Below are 21,642 nucleotides of genomic sequence, written 5' to 3' on the forward strand. Positions count from 1 at the left end.
AAGTAAGAGGGTTGATAGAATATAATAAACCCCAAATACATATGTATCACTGAAAGGAGAAAACAAGGGAGAGGGAAGTAGGATATATCTTTACTGTGTCTGCTGGCCTGGAAAATAAATACCGCTGTTGTGCAACTCTGCAGCTGCTCACTCTCTCAATTTGTTGTTTTCGTTCTGGTTTTTATGATTTAATCTCATATCCTTACAGTTAATCTGAAAAGGGTTCAGGCAGCTTTATTTATTAGTCTTCCTTCAGATCATGAGCTTACAGATCATGATCTTTTCCTATACCAAGAACCAATTCTCTCTTTGTGACAAGGCTCAACCTCTGATAGATATAGCAGGAATAAACTGACTCATAACACATTAAAATGAACATTCTCACAATATTTTCATTTTCTTTTTTTCATTGAATTTCATGAAAAATATCCTTGAGGAAGTTTTTCTTCCATTAATATAATTCTTCCATTAATGAAAAATATATATTGTAAAATTAAAGTCATCATTTTCAAATTTTGAAGAACATTTTGGATTCTTAAAATACAGACTGGGGAAAATAATAATAATTTTTTGAAACCCTCAAAAATCCACATCTACCTGAACTACATAACACCGCTTCAGATATATATTAATAGCTGTGTCATTGTAACCTTGCTTTGGGAAGATGCATGAGTCGTTTACTACTTTTAGAGAGCTATGTATATGTATACAGAATAAAGGTTTGTGAAGCAATACTTCTGGAATGTCACAAAATATTTACAGTTTAAAACACTAAGTACATATGTGGAAAATTACTGAAATGGCTTTTCAATGGATCCTACTGAGAGGGAAAAAATAATTATTTTAAAAGCTAAGTATGGCAATACCACATAAAGATCTAACAATTCAGGCAAAGAGAATGACAAATAAAAAAAAGCTTCATAGGTTCCTTGTTTCCCAGATTTTAATTTTAGGGTGTTGTACACATTTTAATAGGGCATTATAAACATGGGCTTGGAATGAAGAAAACAACCATTTCACAAGCTGATTGCCTCCTGCAGAACAACTGAAAAAAAGAGATTATGTCTGTTCAAATTATTTTTTCTTCTAGAAACAAAACACATATTGTATGATGAGTAGTGTAGATCTTGGAAACAATAGACTACATGAAAGATCTTAATGAAAATAAAATAAAATCAGGCCCCTTTGCCTAATCCAGAATTAACGTGAATCTGCAAATCAAAGAACTGCAGCTACAAATCTACCATCTGTGCTCAGCAGACCTCAGAATAGACCTTATGAATCTATGGATTACTTAAAATTTCTTGGATTCACATCATTTTGCAGTTTTCAGGGAATCTGGTGTTACACTGTATCAGCATTCATACAACCTGCACACAAGGTTAAGTCTGTGAAAACCACTACATATGATCACAGTTCAACTGTCCTTAGCACAAAAGATCCATGTGGGACAAATTCCCTTAGTCTCACCCCAAACAATGTCAAATACACCATGGCCATTTACACACGTGAATCATACACGTGTGCCTGCTGGCCCTGCCCTACCCACAGGTTTACTACATAAAAAGCAGTAAAAGCACCATGGGCCAGATTGTAAACACTGTGGTAAAGAATTTAAACTGAGAGAGGGTAGATATAGGCTAGACATAAGGAAGAAAAGCTTTACTGTGAGGTTAATGCCACACAGGAACTGGTTATCCAGAAAAACTGTGGATGGCCCCATCTCTGGAATGTTCAAGGCCAGGCTGGGTGGGCTTTGAGCAGTGGTCCAGCGGAAGCTGTCCTTATCCATGGCAGGTGGGGGGGATCTAGATGATTTTAAAGTTGCAGTCTAAGTCATGCTATGATTCTATTATATGAACTAGAAAAAATAAAAATGTAATGGAAAACTGTTCTGCTCTTGTTAAGTACAACTTACTTCTGAACATTTTTTTTTTTACATTTTGCTTTTTTCTGTTATAGATCCCATATAAGAAACATGCTCCTGGAGAATGTGTAATCCAAAATCATCCATTCCAGTCTTCTTCAGGCAAAAAAATATAGATCAGCCAGAGAAGAGCTATAAACAAGTACCTATCTATCTGTCTAAACAGGCTGGTATCTATCAATTGCAAATGGGACTGTTGCTTACATCAAGGAAACAGAATAGTAGTCTAATGGTTGAAACAATAAAATTTTAATGAAGAACAATACTAGTAAAGAGAACAGGAAAAAAAATATGGTGAGTACTATTCAAGGATGGAAAAACAAAAAAGCACAACCAGAAAAGACACAGTAAGGAGTGAGACAGAAAGGACATTGATGACCTTGAGATAAAAGGAGTGAATGTTGCCCTTTACTCTGTGACCAACATGTTTCCAGATGACCAAGATAAGATATATGACACTTGATTTAAACAACTTCTAAGCAACGATTGCTGCAACACCCATGGAAGCTACAAAAAGATGTAAAAAAATTTGACTAAAATAATATATTTTACCTTTATAGTCAAATCATAACCCAAATGTATAAAGTCTTAGCAATACCTTTCTTTTCACAAGTGGTTATTGATTTTAACATTTTTAAATTATTTTTTCTGTCAAAACGAATGTCCTTCTGATGAAAAATAAGACAGAAAATACAGTTCTCACTTTCTACTTTTGTTTCTATTTACATACTTCCATTATTGTGATTATGCAAGGCAAGCAACAACCACTTCTAAATGCTTGAGATATTTGGTTTATTTCCTTATTACGTTGGACATTTTGAATGGCCAAGTTTTTCTCAAAGAATTCCTTCATGTAGACAAATAGTCTAACATACTAGTTAGTGGCTCAGTTTCTGCAGATACCTAGTTGAATTCTGGGATAGTCTTTCTCAGAACTGTCGATATTCTCCTCTAAAAGCCCATTTGACCAGTAAGACTTTGAATGGGCATCACAGAGGAATCTTTTAGACCTTCCATTAGAACCAGAAAAAACGTATATGTGAGGAGCATTAGGGAATAAAATTATTCAGAAGACTCTCTATCCTTCAGTAGCATATAATATATATAATATTCTAAGCATATTTGTATATGTAAATTAGGGAACATCGGTATTATTATCCAAATAAAATATGAAGAGGCAAATGACTGAAAAAGCTATCTGAACTTAAATAATATATCAAGTAGAAGTAATCACAATCAGCAAAATAGTTCTGATTTCAGGAACAAAGCCTACATTCATCCTGTTGGAAAGTATCACTTTATATTACCCATGTTTATCATTTAAGTCTGTTTAGGGTAAATACATATTGCATATCTCAATTATACATTTATTCATATATTACTCTCTACCTCCATATTTCTGTGTGCATATAATATAAAAACACTTTCAGAGTTAAATTGCTGCTGCTGCTAACAAGGGTTTGGGATTTTTTTTATTATCATGTTATCTATGATACCAATTTCCTGGCAAAATTAATGGGAAAAAATGAGCCACAAGAGAATCAGCCTGTCTCTCCTGCTCTCTAATGTCAGGTTAGGGTGCCAGTTGTGTTTTTCAGACACTACACATGTAACTGAGGAGCACTCAGGACAACTAAATACTGAATCCAACAGCTGAAATCAGAGCAAACAGCCATAGGCACAAGACATTAAACAAAAAAGGTTAGATTCATTACATTCAATTTGCGCTCATCTAAGACCAAAAATAAGAAATAAAATATGGGGGAATACAAGATGTAAAGAAAAACGGAAACTCTTTTCCTTATACTGAATGGAAAAGATACTATATATGTCTAACTTGTTTCAAGCTCACAGAATAAATGCCGTAATGAGGTCATTTCTGGGCAGCAGAGAAGAGCTGCCAGATTATACTGCTCTGGCTGCCAAATTCCAAGGCAGTTGGAGGTCTCTCACACACACGTGAGGATATCATTTCCACGGAAACACCTGAGCAACCGCACTCTCATCTTTCCCTTCCCACCATATTTAAAGTTCTATAGAAGTGTGGTTTATGAAAAAATTATATCAGTTCAATGAAACCATTTTTACTTTTGTGTTCTCGTAAAACCTGGCCAATGAGATTGAGAGTTTTCTGGTGCCTCTTGGAATAATCACATAAAGAAAAAGAGAGGGAAGTTCTTGTTCCAGTCTCTGGCTAAACCAACTCTTACTGCATTAGCACTCAGAGTTACAGTTTCAAACAACACAAGCAACACCAATTTAAATCAGGGAAGAAAAAAATATTTATACTAATGACAGTAGCTAACAGCAAGAAACTGAGAAACCATGAAAAGACTCAGGTCATTACACAAGGATTTCACTATCCTCAATACCATGTACTGCAGGTACAATCACGTCTTAATTCAGTAGTCTGAACAGATGCTGTCCTCCATTAACCTGCCTTTTTGAGTCCTATTTTGGGTTTGCTATAGTGACCACAAAAGAAATACGGCGACGTTCTGCACAGCACAATTACTGTAATTTGACCAAGTTGCAAGCACATGGACAAACTGTCACACTGCAACTGTCATGCCCCACACTTTTTGAGTAAGAAGGAATGAAGAGCACAAACTGGCTATGACCATCTGAAACCAACAAAAGGTTTCTCAGTCCTGCTTCAAAATGCCAGTATGTATTTTATAGGCTACAGACTAAAAGCAAGACAAAATTATAAAAGATAAAATCAATTTTGTAGCATAAATTCATCAGATCTTATCAGGATAATCATTAAATACTTTCTTACCTGTCTGATGTGTCACTTGTTACTGGATGCTTTACTGTTGAACCATTCTTAATTGAGTCTTGTCTTGTGAGCCCTTGAGATCTGTTTTTGTCCAAAGCTTGTGTGGATATGTCACCTGGTGGTCCCTGGTACTGCGGATGCTCCTGCAGTTTTGCTTTTTTCTCCTGAGGTGCTTCCTCGTTCCTCAGAGCTCTCCCTCCCTCCTGGTCCGGCGGCTGCGGCGCGTGTGAGCCGCTGTTGTAGAACCAGGCTCCCGATTTCGTGAGGATCTCCTGTTGCTTTCGGCACAAGTTACAGACCCACATTACCTGCGCAGACACATTTAAATGCAAAATCCGTTAGCTCCTGAACACTGTATGCAACCTTTCCAGCAAGCACACATCAACTGACTGTTACCATTTCCCAAAGTAGAAAGACTACAGCTTTACTTCTATTAAAATTACAATATCTTAGCTACAATATAATAAAATATGTCTCTACAACCTTGGAGTAACTGGTTTTCAAAAAAATTACAAAAATACTTTTATTCTTTTTTTTTTCATTATTGGTAATGCAAGGAAAAGCAACAGGTAGTAGCAACAGAAATGAAAACGTTCTAATACTGAGGTTCTAATTGTAATAAACATAAGCTTTGAGAACTAACACTATACCTTGAGGATGACAGAAAAAATGAATTAAAAATTATTGAAATTTTAATCCATTTTAATTCTCTCACTAAGGAAGGAACTTTATAAAAAGTCATCTGCTGTTGCAAACAAGTCATTTTATAATTCTCCAAAATGCTCTGCTAATTTTCTTCCATGGTGCTCTATAGCCAGTGCTTACTTGAAGATGCTGACTTCAAGATGCAACTTCAATTCCATAGCAATTTTAACTTAAAGCTGTTTTATAACTAAAATAACACAATGTGTAAGGCGGTGTTTTTCTCCACTTCCCACCCACAATTTAGCTTGCACTATACGCTTACTAAATTATAAAAGTATTACAGCTTCCCAGGTGTGTGATCCTGCATGTAGTAATGAGATTTTTTTAATATTCTAAAATGTACTTCTTTGCAAAGCTTTTGACTCTGATCACCCTAGTCACATGGCAGTTCAGGAAATCAACACCAACTATCTGTAAGCTAATTTCATAATAACATACAGTTATTATGCTATATGAGAATAAATCAGAATGCAGTGAATCAAAAACAACACACCAGCTATGAACACATTCAAACTGATTACTGTGTTACTCTAAAATTTGGATTGTAGACAGTATTAATTCACTGCAAGTTTCCTCCTTCGCTCTTTAATCTTCATTTTTCTTAATCCTTAGTTTTCTTTTCTTTTTCTTGCCTTTATATATTTTTGTTTAAGTTCACAGACAGAATTGTACTAGTTTTACTATACATTCCTTGAATGTCTATGCTCAGCCTTCAATCTAGTTATGCCTCCAGTTTAAATTCTACAGCAAACTGCCTTTTTTCCAGTAGTTTAGAGTTTAGGACATGCAAAGGCTTACATCAACATTCATCACTCTTTTAAACGCAGCCAACTCCGTGGAATCACATGGAATATGCAGTTTCTACCTCCACCATAAACCTAGCTCAGTCCTCCAGAAAAAATTTCAGAAGTCGCAATCTGTATCTTGCTTTCATTCTCCAGGCCATTATCTAATAGATAATTTGGGCCATGCTCTCTAGCCAATTCTCACAAAAAACCTTTCAATGAGAGCTTCATGCAGAAGGTTATTTGGGTGCAAGGGTCAGACTCAAACTGAAGCCACCAACTGCCTCATTCTCAAACTGTCGGGCTGGGGCAGGAAAAGGAGGCGTCACTTGCCTGTTTAATGGTGGTGGTATATGCCCCATCCTAGTAAACTTCCTTCTTATCTTTTTAGAGGGCTGTTATAATTTATGAGAACTCGTGTCTGCTTACATCAACAATATAGAACAAATCACCAAAGCACTGAGGGCAAAACAGAGAGACTCCTCAAGAAGCAGCTTGCTCTCTGAGGTACATTTGATGTCCTTAGGGGACATTCAAAGGACAAAAATGCGTTTGCTTCAGGCCTGGACATCATTCAAATACACATTTAAGAACAGGTCTGTATTAGCTTTGCTAATTAAGCTAGAAAGCAGCAAAGTGAAATTTCAGACCCCAAGACAGAAGTACTTTTGCCCTCTTCAATCAATAGTAATTAAAAGGCTTTAATATTTCTGCTAGGTCTGTACACAGCTGAAAACAGTTCTAAACTTTCCATGTATGTGTCAGAGCAATGAAAGGACCAGATGTGATACAATTATGTAAGTATACAAACATATAACAACTTGAGTAACAATGTGATAAAATCCCCTGAAGTTCTCATTTGCTATTTTCACTTCATTTAGTAGATGTTAAAATATCAGAAAAGCTAGATACTACAGTCAAATCACTTGGGCAACTTTTTCCTTGGCTGACAGTCATAACTTTGTCCCCAGACAATGGACTCCAGGATGACCAGTTTTATTCTCCTTTACCAAACAGAATAAAAGTTCCCTCTGAATTTATATGATTTCCTATCCCCTCCTCTAAAAGCAGAATCAGGAAGAGTACTCCTGATCTAACCTGATTCCCGAAAAGTTTATTTAGGGTATTTCAGATTGAAAAAAAAAATCAAACACATGGCATTTAAAATACAAAGATGTATGAATTTTGCAGATTTTTTTTTCTGCTTTTCTAGGAGCGCTTAATAATTCCAAGTTACACTTCTGATGAAACCTTATTTCCAACATAACTTCAACATGCAGGATTTCATAGTGTTGACCCTAACATAATTTTAGCTTCAAATGTCACACACAGTGGAAAGAATGGGAACTGTCACAAAGACACAAATGTTTGTGCTTTCAGTGAGCACAAAAATTACAAGCCCACAAATAGCTCTGGACAAAATTGCCTTCCCCATCTTATTGCAGCACGTAGAAGTATTCTCACAATTTAAAAAGTACTGGTAATTTTTGGTGCAGACCTCTCAATTAAATCCAGACACACTTGTAAGAGGGTGTCAGAAGAGCACAGAGGGCACAGTGGCATGTTCCTGGGCAGGATTTCTCCGCCTGGGACACAGTGCTCAGCAGCTCCCACACATACGGAGCAGCTCTGTCCCTGCCAGGCCAGAGCAGCCACTGAGACTGTGACAGCAGCACTGCAGAGAGGCAAAGGCCACACGAGTGGACTGCATGCTCAATACAGCCATTTTGGCAAACCTGGGAGGAGAAAACATAGAATTTTCCCTTCTAAAACTGAAATAAAAAAGGACTAACCCCTTACATCAGAAATCTGCTCTCCAGGGTAGACACATGATCTATTACACACATTTGCAACTCTCCTGCCCACCCTCCCAAAAACAGTCATAAGCATATTTTGTACACAAAAATCAGCGTTGAAATCTGTGGGTGTCAATCCTCCACACGAGAACAGTGCCAATTTGAGAAGGAAAATATGGGGGAAAATCTCCTCTCCAACCTAAGTACTAATTCAAAACTAGAACCTCAGGTGCTAGTGGCACTGGATCGGGATGTTCTCCATAGGAAAGGTTGAAACTCCACCTAGTGAATACATGAGGCATTGCTCAAGTTCAGGTAAACTTCTCATTGCTGAAAAGAATGCACTAAACATACCTGACATTTTCACATTACCTCTTATATCCATTTTTTCAAAGAATAATTTATTTTTTCATATACAACACTGAAATAAGTATTCCAAATATGGATTAGACAGATTTACCTTAAACCTTCCATCTGCTTTCCATTCTCAAAGGTTAGTTCTATACAGTGAACTAATAAATTCTAATTCATTTTTGATTTCTTCACTATTTTTGGTAAAATTATTCATAATATGTTCCCACTTCTAACACTGCCCAGCAGCTTTCATCACATATTATTAGCATTTATTATTACATTGGCCAATAAAATAAATTCTGCAAAACCTCCAGCAATCAGCCATTTCCATCTACATATCAGAAATAAATAATGCACAAAAATCACTTATTTGTATTGTCCTAAAAAAGATACTAAAATTTTTTGTTCTTAGATAAAACAGATTTGAGATACCACTTTAACTTCAATAAATGCAAAATATATTTATCAGGAAATTACATCCACAGATATCTCAAGAGAAAACAAAACACAATTTAGTAAAAGGATATAGTATGACACTCAGTATTTTCATATGGATCATGTGAAAAGACAGCTATCTTAAAAATCACTATTCACTATCCCTGTAAGTTATTGATGGTCTAACCCTAAACCCTGAGAAGAAAATGGAAGCCTTATTTTATTGAAGATGAGATTAAAAGGCTCAGTATATTTGATTATGGATAACCTTTTGTTTGATAGCTGTAACACTACAACCTAAGAAATAATTACACCAAATCCTCACCAGTCTTTAGAACATTGCTTCAAATTACAGGTGTGCTGAGGTGAAAAATTGTAGTGCAATGCTTGCACAGTATTTCACCAAATCTATTAGAGTCACCTGCTTGGCAGAAGCATCTAACATATATCAGCATTATATTAACTGCTGCACTTGCTGCTAGTAATCTTAAGCAAATTTCATACGTTTTTGTTGGTTTTTTGGCTGTCATATTTCACATAGGATACAATTCTTTAAAAATCATACAAGGTAACAAGACTGCAGCACTGAAAGCAAGAAGGGCACAAAAGGAGAAGTAAAAAAACTCTGCTTGGGTCATCAAGGTAATTAATCATGATTACAAACACATTACTGCTTGTCCTTTTTTTTTAACTAATTTGTCACCAGTACAAAACTTCATTACATCATGGAGCAGGGCAATGTTTGAAGCCACCCTGTACTAAGGAAGTTTCTTTAGGGATGTAGTACATCTCTCCATCAGGCACTGTGTTGATGACAGGTGCACAGAATCGTTAGGGGGTGAAGGGACCTCTGGAGATGATCCAGTCCAGCCCCGCTGCCAAGGCAGGGTCATCTGGAGCAGGTGACACAGGAACGTGGCCAGGTGGGCTTGGAGTGTCTCCAGAGAGGGAGCGACATCCCTGGGCAGCCCCGTTCCACTGCTCTGCCCCCCTCAATGTTAATAAGCTCTTCCTCGAGCTGAGGTGGAACTTCCTGTACTTTACTTTGTGGCTGTGGCTCCTTACCCTGTCCCCGGGCACCACCCAAAAGAGTCCACATGCCAGTGTGGAATGGACACTGCCAAACCAGCACTGCCACGAAGTAACCTGAGTCACCCTCCTCTGTGCAGTCAGGGAAACTACAATTTACTGCAGCAAATCTGTCCATCTTCAGGGAATACAGACCCAGTATCAGTAGGGGTCAATGGTATCTTCTTTACTTCTAGCCCCTATTTCTGCTAATCTTTCTTCATTTTGCCTTTTTGCAAGGCAAAACTGCTTCCATGGAACTGTAATAAGTGAGTGTCCTGGGTTTAGGACTGTGAGGATCCCTTTGAACATCATATCCCCAGAAAATGAGATGGAATTGCTTTTCTGGTTATTGGGGTTTTTCAGAATACACTAAAATCTCCCAAAAATTTTCAGCAGCATTATTAGTTGTCCCTGTCAGAAGTAAAACTTTTTAGTACCCTACTTATTACTTAGAATTCAATCTTCCTCAAATCAGACTAGAAAACTTCTAGAAGTTAGCTAAAACTTAAAATCTTATCTACTTGGTTCTATACACTACAAAAACTTGTCTCGTGTTTGCATTAAAAACACAGTAGTTCCCTTTTGCTATCTAAAGTCTTTGTTCTCTCTTACAGCCAGAAGTACTGATTTCCACAACTGCTGGGGGAAAATTTGCTGTTTTCTATAAGAAATTCTTTAAAAATTTCTGGGTTGACATTCCTTTTTAATCAAAGTGTCTACAACTGTGGAAGATTTATATATAGCATGTGCAATCCATAGCCAACATTTATATTTTTGGAAAACACAGAGCCTTTTGCAATGTCTGTACGATCTCTCTATAGAGATATAATTCTAGAGGTTTGGGTCCAGAATAGAGATGCATCTTTTGCCGCTGCTAAAATCTATTTTAAAGACACAAAACCATTATTTTGAAGTTATTGGAATAAATCTTTATGCTCATATACTCTAAGCAGCAGAGTCTGGTTATAACTTTAATGAAAAAGAATCTTCTTTCATTTTACTGTTCTGACTGTACAGACAAGTTCCCTTTACATTTTCTTCTGTTACATTAACACATTTAGTCAGTGAAGTGCATTACATAAGCAAAGTTAATCTCTGAATTTGTGACTTTTATAAAAGTTGATAAAGATTACATGTTTTTTCAATATTTTTCTATGCCACTAGTCTGTGCTATGGTACTGACTTTCATGTTATAATCAGTTTGCCTGAATATCAAAACTGCTAGGATAATTATCTGTCTTATATCTGTAATGACAAACAGATATCTATCCCTCAAATTTGTATTAAATACCACAAGAATTCCAATACCAGCTAAGAAAAGTGAGAATGTTTACAATACTGGTATGAGACCAACACCTTTACATATATTTTAAGAGATACGTGTATTTGCACTACAACAATGCTTTGTACTGGGGGAGTGATTACATTTGTTCTTGACTTTGTAGTGAATGGATACATCATGTATGAAAAGTTATAATGGCTGTAAACAACCAAGTCAGAGTGAAATAAGCATATCATATCTTGTGCATGCATGTGATACAGTATATATTTACATGACACTACCCTTCTAGCAGAAAATTATATGACTAAATTTTTTAAAGGTACACTCTTTGGTACAAATGGTGACCTTATTCTAAGGGACAGTGTATCTCTTTTGTATCACTCTTTTACTATCCTCAAAACATATGCTAGTAATTTTGTTCATACTTTTTTCAACGCCTCTACATGCACAGTAGGACTAGAAACTGTTAGAACACTAATCTAGCTGGGTTAATAAAAGTCAAAGCACATCCTTGCTAAAAAATATTGTATAAAATGAAGAAGTTCATGTATAAAATATTTGATATGCTTCAAGGCCTGTAAAGGCAGTAATCTGGGTTTTTTCATTATGGCACAGGCACAACTCAAAACTGTCCAGTCCATGCCAATGAAGACAGTGCAAAATTCCTACACAGTGCCATATTTACCATACTTAGCTCCTTCATGAGCTTTCATGATTTCATTAAGAACTAGAATGCTATGCAGACTTCCAGTGAGAAAATGGCTATTGTGACATGGGGTGTGCTTTGGACATAGCACAAACTGGTCAGTATTATGTCTCAACAAATGCTGCTGCACTCCTTCCAAAATGGAATCCATTAACCTACACAGTAGTTCAGAGGGCCATGAGGGTTTATTAAATTAGTGCACTGGGTTTGGCATGAAATAAACCTGCTCTAAGTGAACAGAGTTTACAGCATGGTTCACAAAGAATGTCTTTAACTTTGGAAATTTAAATAATTACTTAATATACTGAGAATGTACAGTTGACCAAGTTACATGTTTACCAAACTTTCAGATTTGTAACAGTCTCAGAAAAGCAAAAGAACTGAGTACACAGTTCCTGCATTTTTCTTAGCAGACTTAAGCTCATTAAGTGTACTGAATAGGAAGAAACCTCATGGATTGCTTCCAGTTGCCTGCTGTTTCAAAGAATTTTTTAAAAACTTCATAATGTAATAAATTTTCTTAAAATTAACTATAAATAATGAGCCCAAAATCTGTCAAAACACTTTTCCAAGTCCTACAGCTACAATAGAAAGAATGCCTTTCAACTTCCAGTGCTCACATGTTCCAAACTAGTTTATTGCTATTTATTCTTGTACCAGTATTGGCACTGGCATTTCTCTCCTGTTTGCTGCCTGATGTTTTCACAGTTACCAATCACATACCCTCTCTGCTTTCATTTTTCAAGACCAAATAGATTTTGCTCTTTGAGACTACACCTATACTAGGAAGACATAACCCTGTCACAGGGCCAGGTGCTGGCCCAGGATTCCTGCGAATTCTTGTGCTTCCTGGCACAGTCAGGCCTTTGCTAACCAGCATCCCCCAGACAAGGCCAGCACACAGTGTAGGAGAACGGCATGGAGCAAAAACTGCTCCTAACAAGCAGCTTGGACTCAGTTACCCTGCTATGGAAAGCAGAATTCAGCACTGTTGATCAAGACTGTGCCACACAGGAGTCCCTGGCCTGTAGTTCAGAGAAGAAAACCTTATTAGTCCTTAAATTCCTGATTTTACACTTAGTGGTGTTTTATTGCATTCATTTTCACTATGGGAGTTCAGAAGGTCATCTGGTTCTCTAATGTGCAGTATCCCATTGCTCTCCTGTGCTGACAAGTATCCAACTTTTTGTAATGTATTTAATTACAGCTTTCTTGTTCTCTATGCCAAAGCCACTAGTGACAACATTAAAGGTCTTCCCCGGTACTAAGGCTTGAAGAACTCATGTAGGAAGTTGATTGCAACACTCCCCTCTTTTTCTTTATTCAATTAATTCTCATAGTTTCAGTTTAACCAGTAATTACTGTTGGTCTTCTATAATTTAAGCTTCTGCAAAGAAGTTAGTTTTTTTTACACTAACCCTTAGCTGTCCCTGCACAAAAGTTATTTAACCCCTCAGTCCAATTGTTTTTGCCTATTTGTTCCCTTAATGCCTCAAAAAATAATTATCCCTATAAAGACTGTTTTCAGAGCAACTTTGTCCATTAGAAATTAGGATTAGAAATTTGTGATGGAGAAAAGGCAAATTTTTTTTGTAAAACATACAAATAGGCAATTATGATTGCAATAAGGAAATACAAATAGGCATTAGAATTACTATTATTCAAAATTTTTCTAGCAAAGTGGATGCTATTAACAGCTTTTACACAAATATTGCATGTTTGAAAATATTAAGGGTTTTTTAAAAATAAAATATTATTACGATATTTTATTAAATTTTCAATAAAATTTAATTATTATGAGCTACTATTATACTAAATACTTGTTTTCCACCAAATTTGGCACATAGGAAACAATCCAAATGACATCTCCAAGTTGTTTTATTTTACGAAGACTTTTGCTCTCAAAGGCAATGTTAAATAATATTCAAGTATCATAAAATTATTTCATTCTGAGACTTTTGTTTCCTACAATTCTCAATTAGATGTTATTTATACGTCTTCATGCTCAAAAAATCTGTAATGTCACAGCTTCATTAAGGGATCAGCTAATAAAAATAACAAATTATCTACAGCCCAGAGGTGCTGAGCATATTCGTTAATTAACACCTGTAAACTGTCTGAAGATGAATGCACTAAGTGTTCACGAGTTATTTATAAATAGAAGACACAATATCAACATCAACAAGGGACCAAAAGGGAGGAAATGTGACAGGACCACAATAAGCCTGGGGTCTGTATGCAGATGGCACTAAATTGAAATAAACAGAATTACACCATTTGCATCATCTGTGTCATCATTCATTACTGAAATTGTCTGAGAAAAACGAAAGATCCAACTCTAATGAAGTGTAACATAATGGCAATAGAAAAATTGAGATGCTTATCATGTAGTTACTGCTGTATTGAATCCCACATAAACATTCTTCAACTTCACATGAACTTGCTGCCTGAGCTCTAACGATGTAGTCACAGCAGCATAGCTCTCAGACAAAATGTAAAACATTTAAAATCATAGAATATGCTGAGTTGGAAGGGATCCATAAAGAGCACAGACTCCAACTCCCTGCTCCTCAAAGGACTGCCTACAACCAACGCATATGACTGTGGGCATCATCCAGATGCTCCTGGAACAGGCTTGGTGCCATGTCCAGTTCTCTGGGGGGACTGTTCCACTCAACACCCTTGCTCTGGTTGGAGAGCCTTTTCCTAATGTCCCATCTGAAGCCCCCCAGCCCACCTCCCAGTGCCTGTGAGGAAGCCATAGACTGCAATGAGCTCACCCCTCTGCGTTCTCTTCTCCAACCAGGACAAGCCAAGTGACCTCAGCCACTACCCTTAAGGATTGTCACCACTTTACTCTCCTTCCCCTCGACTCACTCTAACAGTGTGATGTCCTTTGTTCAGTGTGGTACCCCAACCTGCACCCAGCGAGGCCACACCAGCTCATGGTATGGTGGGACAATCGCCTCCCTGCACCATTCTCAGTGCTGTTCTGTCCAGCCTGGAAACCCACACCAAGCTGCATGCTACAACAGCTGCACATCTTATGCCTGCAATAGATCCAGCCATAGCTAACCCTGAAAGAACAGCAAGAAAATCTAACATTTAAAAAAATTATATGTATGTCAGTATGTTTGTTTCATGAATTTCAAAATAGAATAGACTACAGGTAAAAAAGCAACAGACTTAGTGACACCTTAGGTATATCTGCCTATCAGTATGCTGGAGAGAACAATTGTATTTAACAAAAGGAAAAAAAGAACAGTGAAATAAAGCTCTTTTTTTTTTTCTTTTTTTTAATCCAATGTCAAATAGTCCCCTTTGTTAGGAAGCAAATATGGTTAACTGCCTATACTTCTATTTCATTTCAATATACTATGCTTCTATTTCAGTTGTGCACTTCCATAATTACTTCTTCCTTTAAAATAGCTACAAATTCCACATATGCAAATCCTTCTGCTGCTTCAGCAGTGGCAGATTGGTGAATGTTCCCCTTCTCTGCTAGTATAAATTAGCAGGCTTTGAAAGCATTATTAGTGAGAATTATCACCTTCCCTAAATTTAGTTCTATTTTAACTTCTCTCAGATAATTGTATCTACAGTTTAATGACCACTTCCTGCTTCATAATTCTTTTGTATCATTCCCTCTGGCAGGAAAAGTTAGATATATCATGATAGAATCTTCATGCACATATTCTGTGTATGTGAACTGACAGTCCAAAGGAGTCATACTTTAATAAGTCCTTCATGCTCTTCCAAAATCTTAGTATGAGAATCCAGATGAAGCAAGAACAGCAAAAAAGCCATGGACAAAGTGTCTCGAAGAACATCAATCACTGAATTTCTCTTCAAAAAACAACCCACACTACAATTGCAATTTGCAGCTAAGTAAGTAGTAGACTTTCCAAAGAATATTAAAGAAAGAATTTTGTCCTGAAAAACTTTGCATCAGTGTTTGAAGCTCTCAGAAGAATAAAAGGCTTTCTAGAAGTATATCCTGGAAACTATGTCTGTGCCTTAGAAAGGACACAGAATTTGCCTAAAAAAACCCCATGTAATTTGTTGGGAATTCTTTCTAAATAGGCTGTGTAGTTTTACATTCCAACTCACAGCTGGAAGCTCCTATCAATTTACCCTGTTAAACCACTGAATCTTACTATTGATACATCTCCACGTGGCTTCTGCTTCTCCCTTCATTTTTTCAATATTCACTACAGACAATGTCAAAGTCAGCTCTGTGAAGACACCACATGCAGCCTATATAATTGGGCTAGACTAAATGTTGGAGGCTTTAGAAAGAAAAGTGGTTAAACAGCCACTCTTGTTGAGATTAAATCCTGACACAATGGTTTCTTTATGCAAGAATTTTTAATCTCCTCAGAAGGTTAAATTATATATGGCTGAATTCTCAATTCTATTCAATTCAATTCTGGACCAGACCTAAGCCACATTTAGGTCCATGGAAAGTGAAGATGGTGGTCTGCTTCTCTCTGACAACCCCTCTGTTCCTTCCTTAACTGCTAAGTGCAAGTTGTAACTGGTGGCAGGCTCTCCTCTGAGTAAGGCTTTACACAGCAGGCAGCCTTTTGGTGGACTTGGGGCATGAACAAACCCTTACCTAAGATGGTATCAGAATCCCATTCATAATATTAAATATATCTACAGCATTTTTTAAGCTTATGACACCAGAAAATTACAGAAGTCATTCTAGGATCATAGCTATTCTATTTCAAAGTCTCTTATAAATAGCCAGTTAAAATCAATACATGAATAAGATATAAAAAAGAAACAACCATATTAATCTAGAAGGAATCTGGAAACACAAATTATGACCAAAAAAATCTTTTGCAATGTGGTCATTATTATTAAAGCACTTTCTCTTGAACAAAATATAGCTTTTTTGACATTTTTAAATGAGTACTTGAGATTGGTATCTGAATCTCTACACTACATTTTTAACTAATTTTCACTTTTTGCTATACAAAAATGTTAAGAACAATCTAAAGAATTATGCTCCTCCCAAGTTACTGAGGCCAGACATTCACTACATGGAAAGTTTTCTTTGGCCACCCACAATGATGTCAATAAAAAACAGAAGTCAAACAAGGATTAGTTAAAAATAAAAAATAATTTAAAGCAAAGTAGGAGGAATTTGCTTCACATCTACAGAGCAAAACCAATTTGTTAAAAAAATATAATCAACATGGTGTTATAATCTAAAAATTAACTAATATTGAATGCAAGGACACTAGGCAATTGCACACATTGGGAGAAATAGGCATTTGAATCCTATCTTAAATGTAGAGGTTAAACTATTCCAATCCCTTAGAAAGATCCCATACTTTGTCTACCTAAAACTGTAAGAAATCCAAATCCTCAACAGTAATAAATATAATCTTTCATAATCACACGATCAAGTATCTGAGAGCAAGAACATCTTAATTAAACAGGTCATGACTCTGAAGTTATGTAGCCATTACACTGAAACTTAAAGATGAACAGGTTAAATGAACACTAGTGATTAATACTGACCAACTTTAAACATTTACAGATAAATGGGAGGTATTTGTATTCATAGGAAAAAAAATTACTCAGATGCCCACTTAATAAAGATACATCTGGATTCTATCAGTAGTAAAACATTGTAGGGATTTATTTTGTGAAAGTATATTATCCCCCATATCAAACAGAAATCCTTTTAATATATATTTGGTTTACAAACCTTAGGTATTTTATTTCTTGCAGATCTAAAATGCTAAAAAGGGCTTGTGAACTACATGAAACTTAATGTTTGTGGCTTTTTGAGAATTATACATATAAATTGACTGAAATTGAATTAGCTACCTGAAATCCAGGCTTTTCTGTAGATCTTGACGCTGAATGATGGGATCTTTATAATAATTCAAACCAAGTTTTTGGTTTGAATTTTTTAATACCCTGTTTATAGTTCATAGGTGACATCTAGTTTTAACACAGAATTTTTCACATGTATTTAATGTTTTTCTTGAATGCACTGAAGTTCAACATCTGCTAAAACTGTCTACATAAGTGCACTCACACCAAGCTGAATAACTGTCTTGTCTGTGCATACAGTATTTCACATATCAACAGATACTGGCCATGCAAATTCCATTCTTCACACAGGAGATCTACAGAGCAAACAGATATTAAACCAGATGCAAGGCCTTTTTCATTTAATTCCTAAACCTGCCACTAATCTGTTCCTTGAAGGCACGAGCTAAATAAAGCTCTAAATAAACACCTTGGGAGGTTTGTTGCTTTACTCTATTACTAGCAATGTCTTCATTATTTATATATATAGGCACTGGTTTCCAGCCACTGAAGCTGAATCTAGATAATTAAACATTTATACCATCCCCTGCTGTGCCATAAAGTCTAACTGTGTCCAAAGAGTCCTAGGTGTGCTGTTACACACCTGGGACTGAAATGAGGAATTTACTGAGCTACCTTTGATAAAGGCCTACACCTGGAACTTAATAGCACATGGTAATGTTTCTGAATATTGCAACAGGTGGCAAATAAAACTTACTGCTCAAGAACTGTTTCATCTTCTGGTTCCAGAATTGCTATTTGTAACTGCTCTTGCTCTATTAATTTGAACAAAAGTGAAAATTTATTGATGTGCTATAGTTTTTATTGTTATAGCAATGTTTCCATACATGTTTTAAGACAAGATTATTTTCAGATAGCTTGAATAAGAATTTCAATGGAAAATTAATCTATTTTGAATAATTTGAAGTTAAAAGATAAAATTCTATTGCTACCAGGATGGGAAAAACAGCTAGCAAAACAAAAACAGGTCACTCTAATTTAACCAGACTCTCTCTAAATCACCCCTAGGGCATTTCATAAATTCAGTACACCTAAAACCAAACCAGCTACTTCTAATTTCTGTACTGTAAAATTATACCACCATAGTATATATTTAAAGGACAAGGTTTATAGGAAGGACTAGCATCTTTTACACATACTATTGTGGGTTAAAAAAAATTATTCAAGTTTTTGGGCTTTTAAACCCTTGCTCATCTAGTACAGAAGTACAAATATGACTGTAAAAAGAATTTTAGACTCACTGTCAGTTTTTTTCTGTATTTGCCTCTGTTCTTAAGCAAGAAACATATCTGAGTGTGTTCTTTAAGCACGGAGCATAGATAATGAAAGAAAAGTCTCCTTACATGGATCTAAAACCCCATGTAGCTATTGGATTGACATAGCTAAGATCATTTTAAAGCTACATCATATGAAGGAGTTGTCTTATTTTTATTCTCCAATTAAATTTCAAGCAGAAGCTGTAAAAGGAGATTGGCAGTTCCTAGGAAGACATTCCCCTTTCCTTGAAGCCAATAATCTGTGCATGAGAAAACAGGGCAATGGGCATTGCAGAAAAGGCAAAAAAGAAAAAAAAAAGGGGAAGAAAATAAAAAATTAAATCCTCCAACATCTTCAACTCAAAAGCTCAAAGAAGTTAATATAAAGTTGGAGTATGGACTACAATGAAGTGTAATCTCCCTGTACTTTGACTGTGACGGCCAGCTGACAGTGTGTTTTGGTATGACAGTAAGGCCCTAAAAGTTAGCAACACATGAGATCTAATTCAGAGAAAACATTTGTATGCCAATTTAACCATTAGTAGGAGGTATTTACTATGTGTTGTCTTCACCAGGATTTCAGGCAAGTTTAAGTCTGCTACTTGCAGATTTAAAAATCTATTTATACTGACTACATTCTATCATGTCACATCACTGTAGTCCTGCAAACACTGAAAATAAAGCTGTATAACATATTTTGAGTAGAAGACATGTCTTGATTGCAGGATAATTTTGATAGGCAAAAGGAGAACCTCGTATTGAAATATGTTTGGCAATCCAAGTCCAATTTCAACCAAGAAGTTTGTTCACCTTCTGCTACTGGAGGTGCTTTCTGTTAGTGATCAAGGAAACAAGAGTGCAGTCTGAATGCAGTAAGATAAAGGAGAGCAACGTAGACAAATGGATATGTGAGAAACAGGATCAGAGAACAGGCTGGGACAAGTGGCCCAAGTGGATTCAGGAAGATCTAAGTTGCCAACTCTCTGAATGACTTTCAGAGATCCCAATCTGAAAGACAATACTCACGAGCTGAGGAAAATCATTAAGCTCCCCACAGCAAAGAGATATCTCAGAAAACAATCCTATGTAATAGCTGGTACAAGAGACTTTTCTCAGAGATATTCTAAGTATAGGAAATATTATATATTTTATAGTGAGTCTCTTTCTAAAAAATTGATTTTTTCCATATTTCAGTGATCTGTAAATTAACATATTTCTTTGTTTAAAAAAAGATACACAGAGCATACACAGGCCACAAAAACCTTGATGAGACTCTGAGTCTGTTTCTTCATAAGACAGAAAATCAGCTCGAGTCAAGTGTGGAGAACAGGGCAAGAGTTTCCCCAAGCAGATCTTTTCCAGAAGCAAGAAGGCAGAGGTAGGAGAAGCAACCTATGGCTTCTGCAAATATTTCTTGCATTCTTTCTATTCCAGATGAGAAAGTTTTCAGGTGCTGTGGAGGTATAGAACTACAACACTGATGGTTTAGAAATAATACAGAGCTTGGTAGGGCCCAAGACCTCTTCAGAATGCCAGAAGTAAAAGGAGAAAAACTTTCTTTTTTAGCAGTGAAATTTTCACAAAAGTAACAGAAAATACCTAGGTCAACACCTAGGTCTCTCCTGACTGGAATAACAATGTTGATTACTTTGGAACATGGTGAAGTAAAGCTGGGGAATAGGAAGTTTTAACTGCAGTAAGATAAAGGGATAAAGAACAATGCCCTATGATAATTGCTTTTTTATCCTTTCTACTGTAATTTTATATAGAACTGTTTTAGGAAAAAAAACAGTTTTTAGGACTGGTGGAGGTTTCAGAATAGATTTTTAAATACAAGTTATTTGTCTGTGTCTTAAGTATTTCAAAATTAATAACATTAGAAAGGTAGAAGACTTACTTCAAAGAAAGTGCCAAATACTTTTATTTCCTTGCTCAGGAAATAAAGACAAAACAAAAAGCAAGTCCCCTTGCATTCTTCCTCAGGTTTATCCTGTACAAAATTATAAACAGTTTTGGTGAAGTCTTTGATCTGTAGCAGTTTAAAACAGATTCTCTAAAAACAAGATCCTGAATCCACTGGAAAAGAGGAATGAACCAAAAAAGTATCAGAAGCTCTGAGGGCCATGCCACTACTGATTTCATGTCACTACAAAACTTCTCACTTGAAAACAAACATTTAAAAATATGAGTCAATGAATCTAAACCTCAAAAGTCCATAACAAAGCAATCCACTTGAATTTTATCAGCTTTAAAAAGCCAGATAATAACCAGCAAAATGAAGGAACCCCATTTTCTCCTGTCAGCTCTTTCCAAAAATGTATTAGGTTACTTACTTATTTGTTGTCTCCAGAGTAGCAGTGGTTACATTAAAGTCATGGTCTCCAATGAAAGGTAATGTCTATAATTTCATTTAAATCCAGGATAAAATTCAGTAAAAATTTAGAAATTCTACTACTTTTGCATTTCCTACTATTTAAAGACATTTTTGCCCAAACTGCATTGCACTTCCTGGTTCCTCATCAGTTTAATCATACTTTCCATGATTTTCAGTGATATCATCACACAATTTCACTATTCTAGCTAATGTGTTGCTCATGTCAATAAAGTTATTTGATTAAGAATATAATTGTCCAAGTATAAGTAAAAAGGAGATGATCCTGTATACCTTTCTTTTTTAAATCAACTTCATT

At 36.0% G+C, this 21,642-nt stretch overlaps 1 protein-coding gene across 1 annotated transcript in view; it reads right to left on the reverse strand.

Moving 5' to 3' along the window:
- RIMS2 (regulating synaptic membrane exocytosis 2) overlaps window positions 1-21,642 on the reverse strand; it is a 444,540-nt gene that overhangs the window by 325,362 nt on the left and 97,536 nt on the right. Inside the window, exon 3 of the mRNA XM_059490825.1 lies at window positions 4,710-5,017. Coding sequence (XP_059346808.1) covers window positions 4,710-5,017 — 308 coding nt within the window. The remainder of the gene's footprint in view (window positions 1-4,709; window positions 5,018-21,642) is intronic.

Source organism: Ammospiza nelsoni, chromosome 1 (assembly GCF_027579445.1).
Source record: "Ammospiza nelsoni isolate bAmmNel1 chromosome 1, bAmmNel1.pri, whole genome shotgun sequence".
Taxonomy (NCBI): domain Eukaryota; kingdom Metazoa; phylum Chordata; class Aves; order Passeriformes; family Passerellidae; genus Ammospiza; species Ammospiza nelsoni.